General features: G+C 34.5%; 1 protein-coding gene across 1 annotated transcript in view; it reads left to right on the top strand.

The window, feature by feature from the left end:
• The window catches only part of MAGT1 (magnesium transporter 1), a 55,314-nt gene extending 29,875 nt beyond the window's left edge, over positions 1-25,439 (top strand). The window contains exons 4-10 of the mRNA XM_016207261.2: positions 10,261-10,401; positions 10,884-11,024; positions 11,541-11,630; positions 12,263-12,326; positions 18,803-18,877; positions 21,927-22,017; positions 23,404-25,439. Coding sequence (XP_016062747.1) covers positions 10,261-10,401; positions 10,884-11,024; positions 11,541-11,630; positions 12,263-12,326; positions 18,803-18,877; positions 21,927-22,017; positions 23,404-23,419 — 618 coding nt within the window. The 3' untranslated portion in view covers positions 23,420-25,439. The remainder of the gene's footprint in view (positions 1-10,260; positions 10,402-10,883; positions 11,025-11,540; positions 11,631-12,262; positions 12,327-18,802; positions 18,878-21,926; positions 22,018-23,403) is intronic.
• Positions 25,440-25,907: the final 468 nt, after the last annotated feature.

A 25,907-nucleotide genomic window follows, 5' to 3' on the forward strand; every position in this document is an offset into this window, starting at 1 on the left:
AAATACAGCCTTCCAAAACTCAATCAGGAAGAGTCAGAAAACCTTAATGGGCCTATAATTGCTGATAACGTTGAAGCAATAAATAAAGGGCTCCCAGGACACAAAAGCTCTGGTCTGGACAGCTTCACAGGGGAGTTTTACCAAACATTCAAAGAAGAACCAACACCTACCTTCCTCAAACTATTCCAAAAAATCTGAGAGGAAGGAACACTTCCAAGCTCTTTTTATGAGGCCAGCATTAGCCTAATTCCATAACCTGATAAAGACAACAAAGAGAGAGAATTATAGGCCAGTATCCATAATGAATTTAGAGGCTGAAATCCTGAACAAAATCCTAGCAAATCAGATCCAGCAATATATTAAATATATCATACATCATGACTAAGTGGAATTTATTCCAGGAATGCAAGGCTGGTACAATATTTGCAAATCAATAAATGTGATACATCACATAAACAGATTGAAAAACAAAAATCACATGATCATATCAATAGACGCAGAAGAAGCATTTGACAAAATCCAACACCCAGTTTTGATAAAAACTCTCAGCAAAGTGGGAATAGAGGGATCATACCTCAACATAATAAAGGCCATATATGACAAACCTACAGCCAACATTATACTCAATGGGCAAAAGCTAATACCATTTCCCCTAAGAACAGGAATAAGACAGGGGTGTCCACCTTCACTACTCTTATTCAACATAGTACTGGAAATCTTAGCCACAGTCATCAGACAAGGACAAAACATAAAAGGCATCCAAATTGGAAAGGAGGAAATAAAACTGTCATTATTTGCAGATGACATCATAATGTACACAGAAAATCCTAAAGACTTCACCAAAAAACTAGGTTTAATCAATTCAGCACGTTAGTAGGATACAAAATTAACACCCAGAAATTGATGGCATTTTTATACACCAATAATGAAATCTCGGAAAAAGAAACTAAAAAAAAAAAAAAAGAAACTAGACGACTAACTTACACCGTACACAAAAATAAACTCAAAATGGATAAAAGACATGTAAGACATGAATCCATAAAAATCCTAGAAGAAAACTTGGGTAGCAAAATCTCAGACATCTCTTGTAGCAGTATGTTTGCCATTACATCTCCTAGGGGAAGAGAAACTAAATAAATAAATGGAACTACATCAAAATAAAAAGCTGCTTCTGTACAGCAAAATAAACCATCAATGAAACGAAAAGGGAGCCCACTGTATGGGGAACATATTTGCCAGTGACACATCTGATAAAGGGTTCATATCCAAAATACATAAGGAACTCATACAACTTAACAAAAGGAAGACAAATAATCCCATTAAAAAATGGGCAAAGGACCGAAGTAGACACTTCTCCAAAGAGGACATACAGATTGCCAAGAGACATGAAAAAGTGCTCAACGTCACTAATGATCAGAGAGATGCAAATTAAAATGACAATGAGATATCACCTCACACCAGTCAGAATGGCTACCACCAATAAATCAAGAACAAGTGCTGGCAAGGAGTTGGAGAAAAAGGTACCCTAGTACACTAGTGCTGGGAATGCAGACTGTTGCAGCCACTATGGAAAGCAGTATGGAGTTTCCTCAAAAAATTAAAATTTGAGCTGCCGTTTGACCCAGTGATCCCACTTCTAGGACTATATCCTAGGAAACCTGAAGCACCAATCAGAAAAAACCTATGCACCCGTATGTTCATAGCAGCACAATTAACAGCTAAGATCTGGAAACAGCCCTAGTGCTCATCAGTAGATGAGTATATAATAAAGCTGTGGTACATTTACACCATGGAATACTATGCAACTTTTAAAAAGAAGGATCTTATCCTTTGTGACAGCATGGAGGTAACTGGAGAGTATCATGCTAAGTGAAATAAGCCAGTCAGAGAAAGACAAGTGTGATATGATCTCACTCATGTGTAATGTAATTAACAATAAATTGATAAACAAAATGGATCCAAAGACAGAATCATGGAACAGACTGAGAGATCTCAGAGGGAAGATGGGGATGGGGAGTGGGTGGGGAGAAATTAATGGAAGAACTTTCATGTTTATAAGCGTAACCCATCACACAGACATTGGTATGGGGAAGGCTTGGGGGTAGGGTGGGTTTGGGGTAGAGGGGATTAATGGGTGAAAAAAAGGGATCTCTCTAATACTTTCAACAATAAATATAAAATTAACAAATCTCAGAGGGATAAAGGAGGGCAGGCGGGTGGGTGGAGGGAGAGACATTAACCAAAGAACTTACATGCATATATGTACAACCAAACGACATGGACAGTGGTGTGGAGAGAGACTGGGGAGGGGGTTGGGACAGGGTGGAATGGGTCATTGGGGAGAGAAAGGGACATCTGTAATATTTGGAACAAAAGTAAAAAAGTAGAAATAATAAAGAAAAAGAAGAAAAACAACTCCAAAACAAAATGGTAGCAAACCAAATCTACCATCATATAAAAATAATTACACACCATGACCAAATGGGATTTTCCCTGAAATTCAAGGATGGTTAAACATTCAAAAATCATTTAGTGCAATACACCATATAAATAAAGGACAACTAACACATGACCATCTCAACAGATAGGAAAAAACATTTGAAAAATTAACTTCCTTCTAGAAACATTCAACATATGAGGAGTGGAAGGAAACTTCCTCAACTTGATAGAAAGCATCAACAGAAACCCCACAGTTAACATCATACTTAATGGTGCAAGATTAGATGCTTCCCATCCAAGATCAGAAACCAGACGACATCCCTGCTGTCACCACTAGGTAGAGCAATCAGGCAAGAAAGCAAAATAAAAGGCATCCTAGATTGGCAAGGAAGGAGTAAAACTATCTCAAACTGCAGGTGACACTATATGTACAAAGTCCTAAGTAAGGATAAACTACTGAACGACTACAACAGTTTCGGGAAAGTTGAAGGATAAAAGATAAATATGGAAAAAGTTGTATTTCTATATACTTATAGTCAACAATCCAAAAAGGAAATGAAGAAAAACAGTTTTACTTAGAATAGCATAAAAAAGAATGAAATACTTAGTAATAAATTTAATAAAAGAAACACAAAATTTCTATTTTGAAAACTAGAAAATATTGGAAAAAAATTTTCAAAATTTATTGCATCATATTTGGTAACTCGTTTTGAAAACAAAAAGAAAATTACATCTGTAACTGTAGAAGTTGAAATTAAGTCCTCAATAAATGGATTTATGGGCTGGAAACAATATTGTTAAAAGGGCAATACTTTCCAAATTTATAGATTCAGTGCAATTCCTATCAGAATTCCAGTTGACTACTTTGTATAAATTGGCAAGCTGATCCTAAATTCATATGAAAACTTAAGGTACACAGAGCAGTCAATACAATCTTGAGAAAGAGCAAAATTAGAGATTCTACACTTTACAATTTCAAAACTTACTATAAAGCTATAGAAAAAAAAGTTTATTCTTGTATTTATTTTTTTCCCTACGAACAACTATAAACCTTTTGCCCCATCCTGTATGTATTCAGTGCTATAAATTTCCCACTAACCATTGCTTTTGTTGTATCCCACAGATTTTTGTAAGTTGTTTTTCCATTTTCATTTAGTTTAAAATATTTTTTATTTTCTTGAGATTTGACCAATAAACATATTGGTGCAGGAAGCAGTCGATCAGTGACTCTCATCATTGATGTCTCTCTCTCTCCCCCCGTTTCCCTTTCTATCTCTGAAATCAGTAAAGATATATTTTTGAAAAGAAAAGAAAAAAATATCCTCAGGTGAGGATTAGCGAAAAAATGAAAAAGTTAAAAAGAAAAAAAGAAAAACGGTACTCTGGCGTACTTCAGAATATTTTTTTTCCCCTTTGCCTGCCAGAAGCATGAAGGGATTTTTCTCCAGTATTTACTGTGGGAACCTAGTTGAGTTTCTGAGGTTAAACTCATGGTATTGTAGCCACCCCTATGACTGTATGCCCCTTAAGTTTTTAACTCTCAGAGTGGTCCACACTTAGCCTCCAGCAATTCGTCATTTACAGGGCAGGTTTTTCTACTTTGGTAATGGTTCCTGAGGCAATTTCTACTCATGGCTCTCTTCTCTCTCCAATCTTGAGGGCAGTCATTTGCCCCATGTCCTCCCTCTCTTAGGGATCCAAGAAGAGTTGTTAATTTTTTCAGTTTATTCAGCTTTTTACTTGTTACAGTGGAGTGGTGACTTTCAAGTTCTTTACATGCACAACCAGAAACTGTAACTTTCAACTGTGTTTTTAACTTCAGCCTCTAATAGTTCTTTCCCCTTTGCATGTAAGGAGACATAAATTCAATTAGTAAATTCAAAGATGTAGATTCAGTTTTGTCTGTTTACAAATGTCTAACTCATATATTTGTGCATGTTTTACTCAATACTAATTGTATAAAATATTACAGGAAAGATTTGGGTATAACTTCTTATTGTACAGCTTTATGTGAATGATTTACCAATCCAAAAATTCATTATGTCTCAAGTGAAACTTCTGTCTGTCCCAATTTCACCCAAACCTATCCTCTTGTGTTCTATATCATTAGTGGTACTTCTTTGTCATCTTCATCTTCTACAACACCCATGGTAGCCATACACCCTTTATGTTCCAAGGGCCTCATCTTCTCTTATTTGAACTAATGCAGTAGCCTTTTAACTGCTTCACTTATCATCCATATATAGTATTCTCTCCATATTGTCTGCTTTAACAGTTACCAGAGTTTTTTCTAGAAGGTATTAATAAGAATACTTGGGGGAAAATTAAATTTGATAAACCTTAGTTTATTTCTTTATTAATATGTTTTTGTGGACTTGAGAGAGAAAGGGAGAGAGGGGCGGCGGGGGAGAGAGAGAAACATCGATGTGAGAGGGAAACACCTATTGGTTGCCTCCCACACACACCCTGACTGGGGATGGAACCCACAACCTGGGTATGTGCCCTGACCGGTAATCAAACTGTTGACCTTTCAGTGCATGGATGACATTCAACCAGCTGAGCCATACTGGCCTGGGCTAAATTTAATAAACCTTAATTTAAACAAAATTAAATTTTATTTTTTAATTCAGAATATCAAGAACTATGCAGGGTTTGAGGTTTTACACTACTTGCAAGCTAACAAGTTAGCCTGCTGCAGCTTCATAAATGCTGACAGAAGACATGACACTCCTGGGTTACAGTTAAAGGACTTAATTACAGCAGCAACAGTATCCAAAGTATCAGTACTTGTGTGCACCAATTCCCCAATCCTCACTTCCCATAGTACAGTGCAAAGAGGGCCAATGGGTCGCATTGTGGGAGGAGAACTCCAAGATTTGGAAACGCAAATCTTCTGTAAAGGGTAGTGAGCATGCATGCTTTTTACTTTGGAGGGAGACTGTATATCTTCTAAAGCTATACAAATATCCTTTAGAAGATCATCCAGAACAAAAGCAGTCAGTGCCTCTGCTCTCAAAACTTGCAGAAACTCATTGAGAATTGTCTCCCAACACAGGACTTCTCATATACTTAAACATGCTGATATGTGTTACAACTTTCATTCTAATAGTGGACTATAATATGCAGAATTTCCCAAATGATTGGACTATGTAAAGGAGCATTTTGGCCGGATTTTATGGAATGCACTTTTGGAAATAGCAGCATACAGACTAAAGTCAAAATTCCTTAGTCCTCCTAACTTCATGCATTCTTTTTTTTTTTTTTAGTATATCTTTGATTTCAGAGAGAGGAAAGTAGAGGGAGAGAGAGAGACAGAAACATCAATGATGAGAGAGTCATTGATCAAGCCCGCAACCGGGCATGTGCCCTGACCAGGAATCAAACCCCGATCGCCTGGATCCTAGGTTGACGCTCAGCCGCTGAGCCACGCCTGGCCGGGCTTCATGCATTCTTGACTCTAAACACATAACCACTGTTTTTTAAAATTATATTATGTCATATACTCTCTTTCTGTCCCTTCTCAAAAGTCTACTTACCTAGTAAGCCTCATTTCAGATACTCCCTTGAAGCCTTTTCAGATCCTTCAGATGAACAGTGAGTCACCCCTTTTCTTGTGTTGTTACACTACTTTCTTTATATTTCTCTTATATATGAATGTATTCACATTCAGTCTTTTTTTTTTTTAAATATATATCTTTATTGATTTCAGAGAGAGGAAAGGAGAGGGAGAGAGAGATAGAAACATCAACGATAAGAGAGTCATTGATCGACTGCAGCCCGCAACCCGGGCATGTGCTCTGATCAGGAATCGAACCCTGATCGCCTGGATCCTAGGTTGACGCTTAACCGCTGAGCCACGCCTGGCCGGGCGACACATTCAGTCTTATAGTAGAGTTAGCCCTATAGTTGTTAGGCAGTTCCTCTAAGAATATAGTTAGTTACTTAAGAGCAGAGCCAACATCCTGTAATCACTACTAAGCGTAACGGAGGTTCAATAAATGTCAAACAAATGGCTTAATGTTCCCATTTTACAGTATGTCATTGTGCTGGTCATGTTCTGGTATCATACAGCTCCATAAATCGGAATCAGTACATTTATAAAACATGGTACGACCTAAAATGGTTAGTGCGTTTAGGCTTTATTAGATCAAAGGAAACAATTTCTTGAGTTTAAGAAATCACTTTCTTATTTTCTACTATTCAAGCTGGGATTATTTTGGAAACTAAAAATTATGTTTTAACAAGATTCGTATAAAGAATTTCTGTTAGTAATTTGTACAAATACAAAAGCATTTTTTTCTATATCAAATAGCTTTTAATATCAATGCCCATTTTTAGAGCTAAAGTTAGAGTTAATGGTATAAGTGTGTCCATCTGTGAAAGAAATTCAAATCTTTAGCTAAGTATGGATAAAAAGTGATACCTACCAAAAATAGTACACCTTATTTTGGCTCTTTAATGTCCAAGGATTTTTAAAGCCTACAGAATTTTTTTTTATTGTAATTGTGGTTAAATATGCATAACATAAAATAACACTATCTTAACATTCTTAAATATATAGTACAGTATTCACATTGTTGTGCAGCCAGTCTCCAGAACTTGTTTTATCTTATAAAATTGAATCTCTTAATACATTAAATAACTCCCCATTGCCTTTTCCTCCATCCTCTGGTAATTACCATTCTACTTTCTGCCTCTATGAATTTAAGTACTATAGTTAGTTATACAGTATTTGTATTTTTGTGACTGACTTATTTCACTTAGCATAATGTTCTCAAAGTTCATTCATGTTGTAACATATGTCAGAATTTTCTTCCTTTTTAGGGCTGAAAAATGTTGCATTATATATGTATACCACATTTTATTTATCAGTTCACCTGTTGATGTACACTTGGGTTTCTTTCATTTCTTGGCTGTTGTGAATAATGCTGCTATGAACATAGGTGTACAAATATCTCTTTGAGACCATACATTCAGTTCTTTTAGATATATACCCAGAAGTGGATTTCCTAGATCGTATGGTATTTCTGTTTTTAATTTTTTTTTAGAAACCGCCATACTGTTTAACACTAGCAGCTGCACCATTTTACATTCTCACCAGCAGTGCACAGGAGTTCCAGATTGTCTGCATCCTCACCAACACTTATTTTCTGGTTTTTACTTTTTGGTTTTGTCTTCTTTTATTTTTAAAAATTTTTATATATGGTTATTAATTTCAGAGAGAGGAAGGGAGAGGAGGAGAGAGAGAAACATCAATGATGAAAATCATTGATCAGCTGTCTCCTGCACGCCCCCTGCTGGGGATGGAGCCCGCAACCGGGCAAGTGCCCTGACCGGGAATTGAACCGCAGTCTCCTGGATCCTCGGTCGATGCTCAACCGCTGAGCCACACCCGGCTGGGCTTGTCTTTTTGATAGTAGCCATCCTAATGGGTGTGAGGTGATAGCTCATTGTGGTTTTGATTTATAATTCCCTAATGATTAGTGATGTAGAGCATCGTTTCATGTACCTATTGGCCATTTGTATATCTTTTTTGGAGAAATATTTATTCAGATCCTTTGCCCAGTTTTTAATCAGTTTTTTTTCTTGAGTTATAGGAACTCTTTATATATACTGGATATTAACCCCTTATCAAATATGTGACTTGTGGATATTTTCTACCATTTCATAGATTGCCCTTTCATTCTGTTGATTGTGTCTTTAGCCTAGAGGATAGTTTTAAAATGCTTATTTAGTATAAAGATGTTACACTAGTAACATTTGAAATACAAATTACAATAATAGTGATATACAATATTTACCCATTAGATCAACTTTGGACAAGAATGTGGGGAAACACGTAACTTCCTACATTGATGGGTAGAAGTACAAATTGGTACAGCAACTATGGAAGGCAAATTGGCTTTACCATTTTAATTTAAAATGTTTCTGCCCTCTGATCTAACAATTCCATTTCTATAGAAATACTCTCACAGGTATACAGAGAGATAAATACATGGCTGTTCATTGCAACATTATTTTTAATTTGAAGAAAGCAAAATAACTCTTAAGGTCCAACAATAACACAATTACTTAATAAAATATGAGCGAGGTTGGTATATATGTATTATCATGGATAGATCTCTCAAATACGGGTGAATAAAAAAGCAAATTGCAGAATGATATGTTAATATGATACATTTGTGTTAAAGCAGAAAAGCAACATTATGTTTTCTGTTGGTACATACGTGTGTATATGAATAAATTCAGAAAAGTCTAGAAATTGTAATAATGACTGAAAGAATGGACTGGGGTTGGTCCTTACAACCCTGTAATTTTTTAAAAAACTTTTGTAAGGGAAATGGAGTCATATAATACCTGTTTTTTAGATACATTTTTAAAGAAATCCAAAGGTAGTACAGCTAAACAAATATTGAAGAGTTTGGCCTAAAATTTGGGCAACAGTTTGGTGGAGTGAACGCTGCATCCTTATCTTTGCAGACTCAGAAATTGAATTTTAACAGTGTAGTCAGAATTTATCTAACTCTGGAGACTTTGTGCACACTCACCAAATCATAAAAGTCCATGGACATTGGTAGCCAAAAAGCTAATCTCTAATTCATTAATTCCCCGTATTATACTGTCAGGGAGACCAAAATAATCATATCCACTCATCAGTATACCTCTCCACTTATGTATAAATCTAAACAATTATGTTTAGAAGGGTTTTATTGTGAGTATAGAATCAAAGTGAGGGAGTTGGATTATTATATTGATTGACATCTTTTAAGTATAATTGTTTTATACAGTCTAATCTCCATTATAGGGTTACCTTCTGAGTGAACCTGAATGCTTGCATCTGATGATCAGCATCTTTTCCCTGGATTTAGTCAGACTTTCTGTTTTTCACAAGTACAGTTAGGTCAGGAAAGATAGAATGCAGATAAGTCAGTCCTGGTTTCTTTCACTTAGCAATTCCAGTGTTATCTTCTTAAACATACCCTGATTTCATCATAGAGTATAGAGAAATGTGGTGTTTATCAGTAAACATTTTTGAACCTTTTAAAATGGACTATTTCTGCTTATGGCTACCATTTTGTATTGGCTTTCATTGTAGAGTTAGAGCACTATCTTACCATGATCTTGTTTCCTTCAAATTGAGAATGCACTCTATTTGGAGCTTGCCTCAGCTATATAAGACAATTTTAGTTCTCATAAATATATTTTGTTTTGCATAATCTCTGAACAGATTAAAATGTAGGCAGTATGGGAGATTTTCCATTCTAAAGGAGTAAAATGCAGATTTCTTAGCTATGAGTTTCTATTTGGTCAGTAAAGTGCTAATTAAGGTCACAAGCAGCCTTGGATTTGTTTTGTGTGTTTTTTGTGTTTTGTTGTTGTTAATCCTCACCCAGAGATATTTTTTCCTTTGTTCCATTGATTTTTTTTTTTTTTTTTTTTTTTTTAGAGAGAGTGGAAGAGAGGTTAGGAGAGAGAGAGAAACATTGATGTGAGAGAGACACATCGATTGGTTGCCTCCTGCATGTGCCCTGACCGGGGTTGGGATTGAGCCTGCAACCAAGGTACGTGCTCTTGACTGGGAATCGAACTTGAGACCCTTCAGTCCGCAGGTAGATGCTCTAACCACTGAGAAAACCGGCCAGGGCACAGCCTTGGATTTGAATCTTGCTCCACCATTTACCACTTTCCTTAGGCACATCTCTTAACCTACTTAAACCTGGGCTTCCTCATCTTTATAAAATGCCTAATTTTTAAGATATTATTTGCTGTTAAGATTTTTTTCTTGATAACTTATATTTTCATGGACTACTTTTTATTTAGCTAAACATGAATTCAGCTCCAACTTTCATCAACTTTCCTGCAAAAGGGAAACCCAAAAGGGGTGATACATACGAGTTGCAGGTGCGTGGTTTTTCGGCGGAGCAGATTGCACGGTGGATTGCTGACAGAACTGATGTCACTGTAAGTTTCTCTACTTTGTAGAAGGTTACTTTGCCATTATCCACTTGGAATCTTACTGGGGAGGTCCTAATTGGTCTTGTCCCCCTATTCCTGAGGTGGTGTAATAAATAGTTGGTCAGTCCTTTCGTAAGTAGCATTTAACAGAACCACCGTGATGAAAGAGTGAAATTACAAAACATCCTCTATTGTTGAATTCAGAATGGAAACCACTCTTTTGACCTTATTAAGTCCATGAGCGCTTGTACTTGGCAAATACTTCTTAATGTAAAAGGTATTATGTAGTAGTTAAACCGAATATTGTACCTATTCCATCCCATTTTAAGATACGTTGTAGATTCTTGATTAGAATGAAAATTAAAAACTGTAATTTTCCCTGAAAGTAACCATACTGATTTTGATTGCTTTCATTTCAAATTATTTTAACCTCTCTAATTAGTGAATCAATTTCATACTTTAAAATGTTTTTCTCTCCTTTCCATTAGATTAGAGTAATAAGACCCCCAAATTATGCTGGTCCCCTTATGTTGGGATTGCTTTTAGCTGTTATTGGCGGACTTGTATATCTTCGAAGAAGCAATATGGAATTTCTCTTTAATAAAACTGGATGGGCTTTTGCAGCTTTGGTAAGTGAATTTTAGAAGAAAATTGTGTGAATAAAACTAATATTGTATTGTTAGGTAACATTTTGTTTATTTCTTACCTGCGGAAAGGATTTTATATATTTTTATTTTATGCCTTAAAATCAGCTTGTTTCCTCCATTATCTCATTAGGATGGCCAGAGCTTGGAGGAACTGATTATACCTAGTTTTCGTTCAGCCTAAATGATAGATTGTCACCTCTAGAATATCTGCAGGTTTTTAAAAAATATTCTTCTAAAAGGCTTTTCAATATTCAATTTTAAAACTTGTATTAACTTATTTATAATTTTAAAATTGTGTTTTCCTTTCAAAGTAAATATTATTTATTTTTGTGATCCTTGTGGTGAAATATAAGCCTTACTTACGAAATCATTTACATGAAAAATATGTTCTTCATATATTACTTGAGCAGATGCACTTTTCATATACCTATCAATTTAATCAAGGTGGGAAAAGCTCCACCATGTTATATGAGTTTTTTATTATTTTTTGTTTCCTAGTGTTTTGTGCTCGCTATGACATCTGGTCAAATGTGGAATCATATAAGAGGACCACCGTATGCTCATAAGAATCCCCACACAGGGCATGTGGTAAGGGAAGCCCAGGATTTCTTTCCACTGTATACCAAAGTTAACCTTAATCATTAGCCTGTGAGACCAGTGCCAGCATATGAGGGAACTAGATTTAGTTTTGGATTTTCAGTCTTTCTGTTTATGAACTTCAGCTGCTGAAAAGAAGGTGCAGTGCTCTTAAAAGTGGGAAGTTCCTTATCCTATTTGATGAGTCTTTTTGAATAACCTAGCTAAGAATGAAAGTCAGCCTTCAGCTAAACATAATATTTGATCAAGTACTCAAGCATCTACTATTTCTAGGCTCTGTGCTATGTATTATTAGATATCGTGATAAACGAGAAAAACATGATCCCTGTCTTCATGGAACTTACATTATGTACCTCACAGTCTCATACAGTGAAATACTAGTTTTCTTATATATTCTGTTGTTGAAAATATAAGTACAACGAAAAGACAAAATTTTTAAATAACACAGAAATAGCTTTTATTTTAGCCAAATTTATTTACTGATGAATGCCACAGACGCAGTGCTTACATACATAATGTGAATTAATAATTTCATAGAGTTTGAAAATAGCCCATTTTAGGATTAGGATACTAAAATTTAATGTATATTTAAAGATTTAATTTTGTCTTTTTTTTCCTTCCAGAATTATATCCATGGAAGCAGCCAAGCCCAGTTTGTAGCTGAAACACATATTGTTCTTCTGTTTAGTATCCTCTTTATAATAAGTCCTTGATGCTGGGTTTTAATTTGTCTTTTTTCTCACATTATAGTATTCACTTTCCAGAGTTTGGTTGAGGCTACTCTCTTATTAATGCAAGTCATAATATCTTTGGAATCAAATTACTGTATCATCTAACTTAGCCTAGTCAACTGAAGACTGCCAGGGACAAACCTGCAGTCTGATAAAGTGAGGTTTATTGGATCTTGCTACAAGGCAGATTGCGTATCAGGGGACCCAAGGCATGTCTTACCTAAGGAAAGACAGAGTTCTAGGATTTGGTAAATGGGTGGGGCTTAGGTGAAATGTAAATGAAACAATGTTTTGATAAGCTCAGAGCAAAACCAGGCTAAGCATAAAGGGGTCAGACTCGGGTTGGGACTGTAAAGTGGTTAGGGTTCTGTTTCCTGGAAACCACAAAGTTTAGATAAATGTGGGATTTTTGTCTTCAGAAACTCCTTATTTGAAGCTCTATATGTTGGTTGTAAATTGAGGTTACTTAGAAATCGTGCTTGTAAATTGAGTCACTTCGATCCTCCAGGCAAGAATGGAATGTTTAATTTGAATCAGTCTGTGATTTTAGAGAACAGTGTTCTTCACTCATTAAGAAAACAGTAGTTTTAAGTACTGTAGAAAGAAAAAAAATCAAAACCCCTGGAAATATCACTTTTAGTAAATGTTTGTGTATAGGGGTGGGCAAAAGTAAGTTTATAATTATTCAAAATAAATAATAATTAATAAATAATAATAGAAGAATAAACTTTGTTTCACATACAGTTGTTTCCTCCGTTATCTCATTAGGATGGCCAGAGCTTGGAGGAACTGATTATACCTAGTTTTTTGTTCAGCCTAAATGATAGATTGTCATTTACATACAATTGTAAACCTACTTTTGCCTACCCCTGTATGTCTTTCCCATTTTATTTGATTATGTCAGTGATTTAATAAGTTTTTGGTTTTAATTGAGAGGCATTTGGGAAAATGATATTTTCTTAAAACAATATTATGTAATATGGAAAATAAATTTACTGCTTAAAATTCAGCCTAATCAATTCAACCATGGAATGGTGAGCTGAAAAGTATAATAAGTAACTAGTCCCTATGGTGAGAAAGAAGATTGAAAGAAAAATATTATCCTAACTTCCTGTTGTTTTTCAATTCTAAAATTTATTTATTTTTATTCAATTTATTTAAACTAAAAAACAAACAAAAAACAGTTCACCCATTTCTCCCACTTTCCTCCCTTTGCCTTCGGCAACCACCAATCTGTTCTCTGTACCTGAAAGTTTGGTTGGGTATCTATATCTATATATCTATATCTATATCTGTCTATCATCTATCTATATATATTTAGATTCCACAATAAGAGAGGTCATATAGCATTTGTCTTTCTCTGACTTATTTTAAATTATTTCAAAATTTATGTTGAAAATGTTCATTTATGGTTTGGCGGATTAACCAATTATTATACTGTGGAAATTTTTCAGTATCAGTTTAAATTGTAACATGTTAATTGATTTTTAATTTGTTGGTGGTTTTTTAGCTTTGTCCTAAAGTTTTAAATATAATTATATAAGTTTAAGAAATTGGAATTTTCTTTTTCCTTCTGTCTAAAGGTTAAATGTATGTGAGAACTTACATTTGGAAGAGATTGTAAGCCTGTTGGAATACAGAATTTCTTATAAATTTGGTTAATAGGATGCAAAATGGGAATTTTTTTCAGGGTAATATTTTTTTCTCTGTTTTGTTTTTGCTTTGTTGGTAGTGGTTGGGAAGGTAATATTTTCTGAGTAATTATTTGCTAAATGCTGTGAATGCATGATTTGTCTAAGGAGCTTGTAGTACTGGGACGAATAGATGTGTACAGATTACAAGATAGCACCTTAAGTTCTGTGGACTAGGTATAATGGTGAGATAATTAATAAAGCTATTTAATTTTGTTAGAGGTAGGGAACTTTGTAGGAGACTTAAACTACCCCCCCCCCTTTTTTTTTACTGGACACAAAGCCTAAAGACTCAAAGTTTGATAAGAATTTTTTTAAATGTTTATAAGAATTAATATAATGAGACTACTAAGTAGTAGTGATTTTGGAAAATATCCACATACTCATCATGTTTAATATTTTATAATTTATTCCATGATTAATAAAGTAAATTGTATGATGAGTTGCCTGATCTGAGCAAGTTTTAAAATTATATTTTAAACTTTTTAATTTGAAGTATTGTATTCATTCAGAAAAGTTTACAGTTCATAAGTGTACAGTTTGATAAATTTTCATGAAATGAACACAACTGTGTAACCAGCACCCAGATGAAGAATTAAAACTTGACCCACATCTCAGAGCATCCTCCCACCTCATCACCCCTCCTGATCATTCCATTCCTGCCCAAAGTTAACTACTATCCTGATTGCTAACACCATGGATTAGTTTTACCTGTTTTTTAACTTTATGTAAATGGAATCATACAGTAAACATATTTAAATTTAAAAAATAAAGTAGAAGCTATACTAAGACATTGACAAGGTCTGTGTAACTACAGATTGTTCTGAACTCAGAAATGATTTTTTAAAGTTGTCTTTACCTGTCTGCAAATGATATTAATTATAATAATAGTTATACTTGAAAAAAATAAGGTAGCAATATAGAATTTTTTCACCTATAATCTAAAACACTAATATTAAACTCTGTGTTTATTTTTTGCATATTTTGCATTCTTTGCTCACATGTACCTTTGCTGTGAGTGTGGGTGAGAGGGAAGAGTTCCTTTTTTTGTAGTTAGAGGAGTACCTTAACTGTAGTTTGGTTTCTTAATGTATTATAAGCATATCGTTGTATGGCCTTCATAGTTACAAAAGTGCATGAGAATTACAGAGAAATAAGAAAATAAGGCAAGGAAAAGGGAAAATAGTCATCATTCTTAATGTTTATATAATATATCATAATTAGATCATTCTCCATTGCAAAAAATGTTTTCTTAGATATAAAAATAATTTGTCATATCTCCAAATTCCTAACAGTAAGATTTGAAACAAAGTGTGTGAAACTATCTTTTGCTCTTGATGTTTTGTCCAAATTGTTTTCCAAAATAGTTTTGCTAAAAAAAAAAGGGGAGGGAGGATTGCTGCCAGAAAATGTATATGTGCTCTGATATCCCTGGCAAGTTTCCTCGCCATTATTATGTATTCTCATTTTTATAAACTGCTAATTTGATAGGCAAAAATTGTAGGTCATTGTTTAAATCTACCTTGGACAGTAATAATCAAGGTAATTTAAACATTTTCTCACAATTTTGTAATTAGGTTTCATTTTATGCAAATATCTTTGCCTTCATCATGTATTAATGTACTTTGATTCTACTAGCTCTTTTAATAGCCTAGTTCTTGTATGTAATGGAATACTGCCTCCTCTATTTTCTATTCAGTTATTCCAGAATAACATTTAATCATGAGTATTTAATAATAATAATTTATTATTTTATTATATACCCCCACTAAAGTGTAAACTTGTCCAAGGAAGGGTCTATATTTCGCCCAACTTTGTAACTCCAGCATATAGTACGCAGTGCCTGCCTATAGTAGACAGTGTTAGTAAAAGTTTAAAGAATCAATAAATGAAATGAAATAGTACACAAGGAAGTACATCATAGCTCTTGATAGCTGAGAACAGCACACAAAACCTTGGTGGTATATTGCGAAATGGGAAGCTCATTTTAAAAAAAAAGCATTAGACCACGATGCAGAAATGAACCTTTCCAAATACAGAAGTGTCAACCATTAGTCAAAGTACCCTGTAACCAAAGCCTATAGAAATGATCAATCTTTATATGTACCAGGATATACAGAACCTTAGTAAGAAAAAAAATCTCTGGAGAAGAAGACTTGGCCAAGCAACTAAAAACGTGATTAATAGGCATCGTTCCTAACAAGAGCTATGGAAGAGAAAGTGCAAGGTGGTAATGAAGGGATGAGTAGTCAAATTAGAGAGCCAGTTATTAATTTAGGCCTTATCTGAACACATTTGTTTCCCTTTCTGCTTAATTATCTCACATGCAGAGCATACAATGTGCATGTGTGTATGCATAATTAATTTGAGCATTTTTACCTGCTGTTTGTATTAACCAAACTGCAGGGTGAATCTTTTCTACTAGAATATATTCTATTTGTTTTAAATTCAATTTTGCTTATTTTAGTATTCAGTCATACCATGTGTTACCTATTTGCTTAAAAGGTCTATTTTGTATTTATGTAGCTTCTATATTAAGCTGACTAAAAGTGAGGTCATGACATATGGGATTTTATTTTTTTATTAGAATAGGACAAAATTAGGTATTAATTGGAGATTTTTTTTTTAATTTTAATTTTTATTTAAAATATTACAAATGTCCCTTTATCTCCCCAATGACCCATTCCACCCCATCCCACCCCTCTCCCCAGTCCCCCTCCCCACCATTATCCGTGTCCTTGGGTTGTGTATATATGCACATAAATTCTTTGGTTACTCTCTCCCCCTCCACCTACCCGCCCTCGTCCATCCCTCTGACATTCATCAGTCTCATCTATGCTTCCATGTCATTGAATCTATTCTGTTCATCAGTTTATTAAGTTCTTTAGGTTCCACATATAAGCGAGATCATGTGATGTTTGTCTTTTGCTGCCTGGCTTATTTCACTTAGCATAATATTCTCCAGGTCCATCCATGCTGTCCCAAAGGGTACAAGAACCTTCTTCTTTACAGCTGCGTAGTATTCCATAGTTTAAACGTTCCACAGCTTTTTTATCCACTTAGCTACTGAGGGGCACTTGGGCTGTTTCCAGATCTCAGCTATTGTAAACTGTGCTGCTATGAACATCGGGGTACATATATTCTTTCTGATTAGTGTTTCAGGATTCTTAGGATATATTCCTAGAAGTGGGATCACTGGGTCAAAAGGCAGTTCCATTTTTAATTTTTGGAGGAACCTCCATACTGTTTTCCATAGTGGTTGCACCAGTCTGCATTCCCACCAGCAGGGTACTAGGGTTCCCCTTTCTCTACACCCTCGCCAGCACGTCATTTGTTGATTTGTTGATGGCAGCCATTCTGGCAGGTGTGAAGTGATGCCTCATTGTGGTTTTAATTTGCACCTCTCTGATGATTAGCGACGTTGAGCATTTTCTCATGTATCTCTTGGCCATCTGTATGTCCTCTTTGGAGAAGTGTCTGTTCATGTCCTTTGCCCATTTCTTAATTGGGTTGTTTGTCTTTCTCTTGCTGAGTGCTATGAGTTCGTTGTACACTTTGGAAATTAGCCTCTTATCAGATTCATCCTTGGCAAATATGTTTTCCCAGACCGTGGGGTTCCTTTGTATTTTGAGGCTGTTTTCTTTTGCTGTGCAGAAGCTTTTAAGTTTGATGTAGTCCCATATGTTTATTTTTTCTTTTGTTTCTCTTGTCCTAGGAGATGTATCAGTGAAAATTCCACTACATGGGGTGCCTGTGACTTGACGGCTTATGTTTTCTTCCATGATTTTTATGGTTTCTTGACTTACGCTTAAGTCTTTTATCCATTTTGAGTTTATTTTTGTCTATGGTGAAAGTTGGTGGTCTAGTTTCATTCTTTTGCATGTATCTGTCCAATTTTCCCAGCACCACTTATTGAAGAGACTGTCTTTACTCCATTGGATACTCTTGCCTCCTTTGTCAAATATTAACTGACCATAATGGTGTGGGTCTATTTCTGGGGTCTCTGTTCTGTTCCATTGACCTATATGTCTGTTGTTTTACCAATACCAGGCCGTTTTGATTATAGTGGCGTTGCAGTACAGTTTGATGTCCGGCAACGTGAACCCTCCTACTCTGTTTTTTCTCTCAAGATGGCTGCAGCTATTCAGGGTCATTTTGGTTCCATATAAATTTTCAAAATGTTTGTTCTAGATCTGTGAAATATGCTGTTGGTATTTTAATAGGAATTGCATTAAATTTATAAATTGCTTTGGGTAGTATGGACATTTTAATGATATTAATTCTTCCATTCCATGAGAAGTTATTTTTCAAATAAAAATTAGTTGCTCTTCTCTCTAAATGGTGCATATTTCATGTATGTTCTTTTTTGGAGAGTGATTGAAATATCCAAATGTCTAATACTTTAAAATGTGTATGAGGTTGAAGCAGAAATTTGAAGACTGTCCAGGAATGTTATTTCAAAGTACAAATTCAGGAAAACTCATAGTTCATCTATGAGTTATAGTGGGACATTTGTTTAAAATATCAATTTTTATTTTTACAAATAAAGTAATATTTGAACCTTAATGTTTTTATTGTATCTTCATAGTAAATATTCTGTGTAGACACAAGATTACTTATTTACAGTATTATGTAATTAAAAGTAGATTTATATATTTATTGTAATTTTCTTTATGAAAGAGTATGAATATTAAAGTAGTATGTCTTTTGTGTCTGTGAATTTCTCCTTAATTTTTTTGAGATGGTGGGGTTACCTTAGGGATGGTGCTTTTATGTGAAGCTGCTACATCTGACATGGATATTGGAAAGCGAAAGAGTAAGTCATATATGCGAATCTGCCTTTAATACTGAAAAAAACACACACATGTCTTCTAATCACTTCCCCTCTTGTTTATGTTATTTTACTTCTTTGCTGTTTTAAAAGTGGTTGAGTGTCGACCCATGAACCTGGAGGTCATGGCTCGATTCCCGGTCAGGGCACATGCCTGGGTTTCAGGCTTGATTGCCAGTGGGGGCCGTGCAGGAGGCAGCTGATCAATGCCTCTCTTAATTGATGTTTCTATCTCTCCCCCTTTTCCTTCCTCTCTCTGAAATCAGTAAAAACATATAAAAATTTTTAAAAAGCAAATTTAATGTTGGAACATAGTTCTATCCATTTTTAAAACATCTTTTAAATTGTATCACTTTTTTAATTTTTATTTTTAATATATCTATTGATTTCAGAGAGAGGAAGGGAGAGGGAGAGGAAGAGATAGAAACATCAGTGATGGGAGAGTCACTGATCGGCTGCCTCCTTCACATCCCCGACTGGGGATGGAGCCCGCAACCCAGGCATGTGCCCTGACCGGAAATCGAACCCCGATCTCCAGGGTCCTAGGGTGATGCTCAACCCCTGAGCCACACCGGCCGGGCTGAATTGTATCAAATTTTGAATCTTGTACCTCTCCTTTTTAACTAGAGTTAAGTAATTCACTAATAAATATTTTCCTCTACGTGATTTTAAATTTATAGTCTATGTTGTAAGTTACTTAACCATTCTGATTTTATTAAGCATTTAGTTTTTTTCTTTCATTATGATAAAGTCTTCTTTAGTGACTATCATGATATATTAAGCTTTATCCTCATTTCATATTATTATCTTAAGGTAGATTCTTAGAAGTAGAGTGTGTGGTCCTGTGCATGATTATTTTCAATTCTCTTGATTTTTAAACTGATGATATCAAATTCTTTCCCCAAATGTTATAATAATTTAGATTCCTACTAGTGGTATTTAGGAATGCTTCTTTCACTGTAACTTTGTCAGCATTAGATAGCCTCGTTAACAAAGCATGTGTACATGTGTGTTTTATTGTCTAATCAGATAAGGGGGAGATGTTATATTATTTTGTACTTCTTTGGTTATTAGTGAAGTTGAGTATTTTCCTAAGTGTTTATTAGCTGTTTGTGCTTTTCCTTCTATAAAATGTCTTTTTGTCTTTTGCCATTTACCTGTTAGAGTCTCAGTCCTTTTCCTATTGGTTTGCATGGACTTTTTATAAGAATATTCACACAGTGGTATTTGTTGCAAAGAAATGCTAACAATGTAACTTCATTTTACTTACATGAGATCAGTTTAAGTGCAAGTTTCCCTTTTGTGGTTAAAAAGTTAAATGTCATCAAAATTAACCTAGCTAAATAAAATCTATTTACTTTTTCTTCTAAAAAAAGATGACATTGGATTTCAAATTTGGAAGATACTTATTTTGCTACATTAAAATGAATTTTTACATGTTAGAAAAACATAACTAATGTATCAAATTTTTTTTAATCCTCACCTGAGGATATTTTTTCCATTGCTTTTCAGAGAGAGTGGAAGGGGGAAGAGAGAGAGACAGACAGTAATTGGTTGTCTCCTGCATGTGCCCGACTGGGGCCAGGAATCGAGCCTGCAACTGATGTTTGTGCCCTTGGCCAGAAACGAACCTGGGACCCTTCAGTCCGCGGGCGGACACTCTAACCATTGAGCCAAACCAGCTAGGGCTAATGTATCAATTTTTTATTCGGTTAATATACATCTTTCAATTGCTTGACTTTTAAAAAATTGCCTATTTCAGTATTCATTACTGGGAAAAGGCCACCTGGGTACTACACTGCTGGCATGAATTTAAGTTGTAAAACATTCTGGAGATGTTAAAATAATCACAGTTTGATTTACTTCTAGGATTCTAGCCTAATGAAATAATCACAAATAAAAATAAAAATTTCTTTAGCACTTACTGTGTACCAGGAACTGCCCTAAGTACTTTTAGATATGTTGTGTGAAAAAAGAATACAAGCATATACAGAGTGATACTGTATATACAGTGTCCCAAAAAAATGTATACACACGTTAACAGCTGATTCTGTTACATTTTGAGAATGAAATGTATTTTAATAAACACTGCCTTTATAATTATTCAAAGTGTGTATACATTTTTGGGGACACCCTGTATATATGTATGTGTGCATTTAATTAGTTAAAATGACTTTTCTACAGTGAGCATGCATTAATACTCAGAAAGAACATATGTTTAACTTTGACATTTAAGCCCCTAATCATATTGTGTGAAAATTAAAAAGGGAAAAAGAATTGTTCTAATATAAGAAAAATAAAATTTGTTTTTAGTATTGGCCAATTAATACATTTCCCTCAAGCTCCTATTTCTGTAGCACGCATGCTTTCCCACATCCCTCCCTTTATGCTTCTTAGCCAGCCTTTGTCCAGGGACTCAAAGAGCCTCAAGTTATAGGGATCATACTTGAGCATTATGGGGTCAGTATCTAGAGTTAAGGTCATTAACTACTATGCTAAACCAGAGCATATGAGATTAACGGAGAGAGCTATGAATTTAGGAATCACGGGTCCCCCCGTCATTTATATGAGGTATTCATGTTGAATGAGTTCCTCCTACAGGGTAAAGTACTTTCAGGTGAGACTGTCACAATGTTACCAGATGTCTTTAAGTCAGTATTTATCAATAATGCAAACAAGGCCACATTTACGGGGTTAAAAGGAGTTTAATAAGTAACTTTCTTGTTAGTAGTAAAATGGTGTTTTTAATACTAAATGCTTGATTGTCATGGCATTCAAGGAGTTCATTAATTCATACAATTAAATTGCACAACTATGTAAATGAAGCTACTATATTATATTGTAATGGAACAAATTAAAGCGGAAGGCAGAATCCTGAAGATGAAAGAATGGAGATGGAAAGTGTTGGAAAGTTGAGATTTACCAATAAGTTACAGCCCTTGTTTTTCACTTTTATGAGTGAGACTAAAATGTGTGCCCTGGTTTGTCATTACACTTAACATGCTCATTCTGCTCTGCTTTTGTTTTCCTGCAGTAATGTGTGTGGCTGGTATTGGACTTGTTGTATTATTCTTCAGTTGGTTGCTGTCTATTTTCAGATCGAAGTATCATGGATATCCGTATAGGTATGATTACTGTTCATTTATATAGCGATTACCTATGCTGACAAAGATCAGAGCTGAGCTGATGTTGCTTTATAATTTCTTTTCTTGTTTTTGCTTTACTTCTGGCTTGTAAAGCAAAGAGATAGGCTTTGATTTAATTTAGGTATGTTTCATATAAAATTAATTTAAGATAATTATATAATGGACAATGGTATGTGATTTCTCGGGGACATCTTTCACAGTTATTCTAACATCACCTAATTTAATCTAGAAATCTATAAAACACAATAATTTGAACATTTTATATACCGTATCTGCTCACAATTCCTTGTCTGTATGCTATACTACCTCTTGAGGGGGAAATTATTTTTTAAATGTTTTTGAAGACTTTTCACCTCTACTTTTCAAGGCTCTTTAGACTCCATGAAGAGAACATTTGATTAAAATCCGGTTTGTGGAGAGTGTACGAAAGTGTTTAAGAACATCTTGCAATGTTCGTAGAGGTAGCTAAGGCTCAGGAAGGAAGTTACTCTCCTGGTTATAAGTGCTCGAGTTTACTCTGTTAATAGCCAAGAGAAATGTACCTACATAATTGGGGATGTTGTAATTTATCTTAGTTTTATAACCTGAGTGCCAGTTACTAAAATTCCTATTCTTTTAATACAACATTTTCCTGTTGTATAAATGATTATGAACACTTCGGGTAAAGGATATCAAGTGATATTTTTAAAACCTAAAGTCATTCTTCATATTTTTAACACAAGTTTTGTTTTGTTTGTTTGTTTGTTTTAACTTACCTTTAGTATTGAAAGTATTACTGTAGGTGTCCTCTGTTTTTCCCCATTGGCCCCCCTCCAGCCTGCATCCCCCCTGCCCTAACAGAAGTTTTTAATAGATAATTTTGAACAGCTCCCTGGTTGATTCATTATATTGTGACATTCCTAGATGCCTTTTGACCAGTGAACAACATAAATTAATCTTGCATTTTTTTCTTGCAAACTTATTTAAGACTAAAACCTACTAGGTCTTTGATTCTTGACTTAAAATCTCCCAACTTTATACTTTCATTGTTCTAAGTATATTTTAAAATAATTTCTCCTCTGTAGAATACTAACTGGGATGCAAGGGTAATTTTGCTGGGATTTCTGTTACTTATTTAATCATCATGATTAATTCAATTATTATTTGGTGTCTACATGAGGTATTTTAACTTGAAGTTATGTCTATTATATTTTCTCCTAAGACTACTTCAGTACCTCAGGGTTTCTCACTTTTTGTTATCGATACTCAAAGTTTATGATACATATATCCGAACACTCTTTGCTCTGTTAAAATCAAGATATTTATTAGAAGTAAAGCCTACTTTTATTTCAGAGACTAATAGGTTGGTATATATTTTTGTTTCAGCTTTCTGATGAGCTAAAAAGGATCCCAGAGATACGTAGACACTGAAGTAATGGAAATTGAAAAATGAAAAACGTGTGTGTATGAAAAGAAGAAAGCAGTTTGTGTATTTTGTATTACCTCTTTTTTTCAAATGATTTAGTTAATCATTTAACCAAAGAAGATGTGTAGTGCCTTAACAGCAGTTTCCTGTCAAAATCATGAAGTATTTGGATACAATTTTCCTCTTTACCTTTCCTTCTCAGTGAACTTTATGGAACATTTAATTTAGTAGTATTAAGAATATTATAAAAAGTTTAAAACTATGACTCCATCTTAATTACAGCAAGGTTAAACTGCTTTAGTTAACTTTTGGCCATATGATTTTACCTTATCCGGGCGTGGTCTTGACCAGCTGTTCCTGCATATGCCTGTTACAGATAACTACATCAAGAATCCATTCGTAGCTTTTCCATTTTTGCATGGATGTGTGTACTTTTGCACATCTTCCCTTTGAGCAGAGAAATCATATGTGCCCTGCGGTCTTCTGAAAGTAGAATACCATGCTTCAGAGTACATGTCTAGCCTTTAGAAAATAAAGGACTAGCCAGTCCTCCTCCATCTTTCCTACTAAAACACAGTGCTGGCTGTCTATGCTTCTTGGTAGCTGTAGATGTTAAAAAGTATCTCTAAATACAGGATTATGATTTCTGCATGACTATGGAAGTAACTACGTTGTATGTGGAAGGATTTCAGGTTCATTCTGTCTCTCTAGTTTTCTTTCATTTAAGGTGACCCACTCTGTATAATAAAAAGGTAGCTTAGTGCTAAAAATCAGTGTAACTTAAAAATGGTCTAAAATGTTTCTGCAAATTGCAGATTGTCACTTATTTCATTTGTACCTAAGAGAAAAAGTAGGCTTATCTGGTTAATTTGATTTCTGTATTACAGTTACAACACATTTCAATAATCCTTTTGTTTAGGAAAAGGGCTCCGCTTGATTAAGAAAAGAAAGTCATGAAATATTGTTACTGCCTGTGAATAGAAAGTAAATGTTTCTTGAAAGCTGTTCTGTTTTTGCTGTTTTTTAGCCTTTATTCTCCGCTTTAAGTGGAGAAACAAACATTTAAAGAGGCTTTATTTGAATTTTGTCCTTTTTTCTGTCAGTGGAAATAACCATACGTGCTAACGAAATTTCTGTGAAGAATGAAAGTTGGTGGTTATCATTAGATCTAGCTATAGCCTTCCCATAGTTATGAAGAATATACTGAAATGCCACTATTACGGAAATATGAGAATTATGATTGAGAAAAAAATTTAAAGGAACTTTAGAAGTATTGAATTAAAATAATACTGTGACTGCCTTGTACTATTTACTATCTAAAAGTCTTTCATGTGATCTAGAAGTCTTATATAATAGAGGTTTTCCGAAACAGATGGATATACTTGTCTGAGAAGAAATGTCTTAATGTGAGGTTTTTTTGTTAGTGGATTTGGTGGGTGGAGGGATATAGTCAACCTTTTACTCTTTAATGGCGCCACGTTTTGTTAATTACTCCCCTATAAATTTTGTGATTCTGAATTCCTTATCTGCTGTTCTTGTACTTGTCTCAGGCCAAATAAATTCATGCTGTGACTCTTATGAGACTTGTATTAAGATGCCCTGATTTGTACAGACTGACCAGGAGAATACTACTGCCATGTAATCTGTATAGCTCCGGATAATTTGCCATGAGCATTGAAATAATGAAAGTTGTTTGCATTAGTTTTATCTCTCTTAAGAGCACATTCTTTTTCTGTAAGAAGAAAAGTTGCATTCTGGCTAAAATATGTAGAAAGCAGATTTACTACACTTAGGATAATGTTAACTTTGTGGAAATTTTGAAATTAGCTTTCATCTGAAGTGCCTTAAGTAGACTTTACTTTTCTAGTAATGGTTTAAATATTATTTGTTATGCATTTTTAAAATACTATTCAAAATGACACATTGTAGTGGCAAAGATAACCAAATGTCTGGCTGTTTGCTTTTTGACCATACCAATAAACTTTTACAATCTAAATTCTGAGTTTTTTATTAACATCAAAAGAGGGGTGAGTTTAAAACACTGAACTGGTATTGTAATATTAGGATATTCCATTTTAAAATTATAATTAAATTATTGTCCTAATTGCAGTGAATTTGATAGACCAATGTCCTTAATATTTCTCAGTTGAGTTGCATTCTTTTAGGATTCCATAGCTATCCTTCGTTAGTGTTGTCACCCATTAGATTAGTCAAAACAGCCAAGATGAGTAGATGAATAGCTATTTTCAATGGTTGATCTAGCTTTTGTCCCAGTCAGTGAACACTCTGACTAGGTAATTCCCTTTTGGTACTAAATAATTGATTTGAAACAGTTAACAAGACAGATTATCAAGTTATATGAGACTGGACAACAGTACACTTGCAAACATGGAGTAGGAACACTGGCTTTTTAAAAGTAATCATTTTTTAATGTCTTTATTGAGTTCAGAGAGAGGAAGGGACA

This window comes from Miniopterus natalensis, chromosome X, assembly GCF_054644295.1.
Source record: "Miniopterus natalensis isolate mMinNat1 chromosome X, mMinNat1.hap1, whole genome shotgun sequence".
NCBI classification, from domain to species: domain Eukaryota; kingdom Metazoa; phylum Chordata; class Mammalia; order Chiroptera; family Miniopteridae; genus Miniopterus; species Miniopterus natalensis.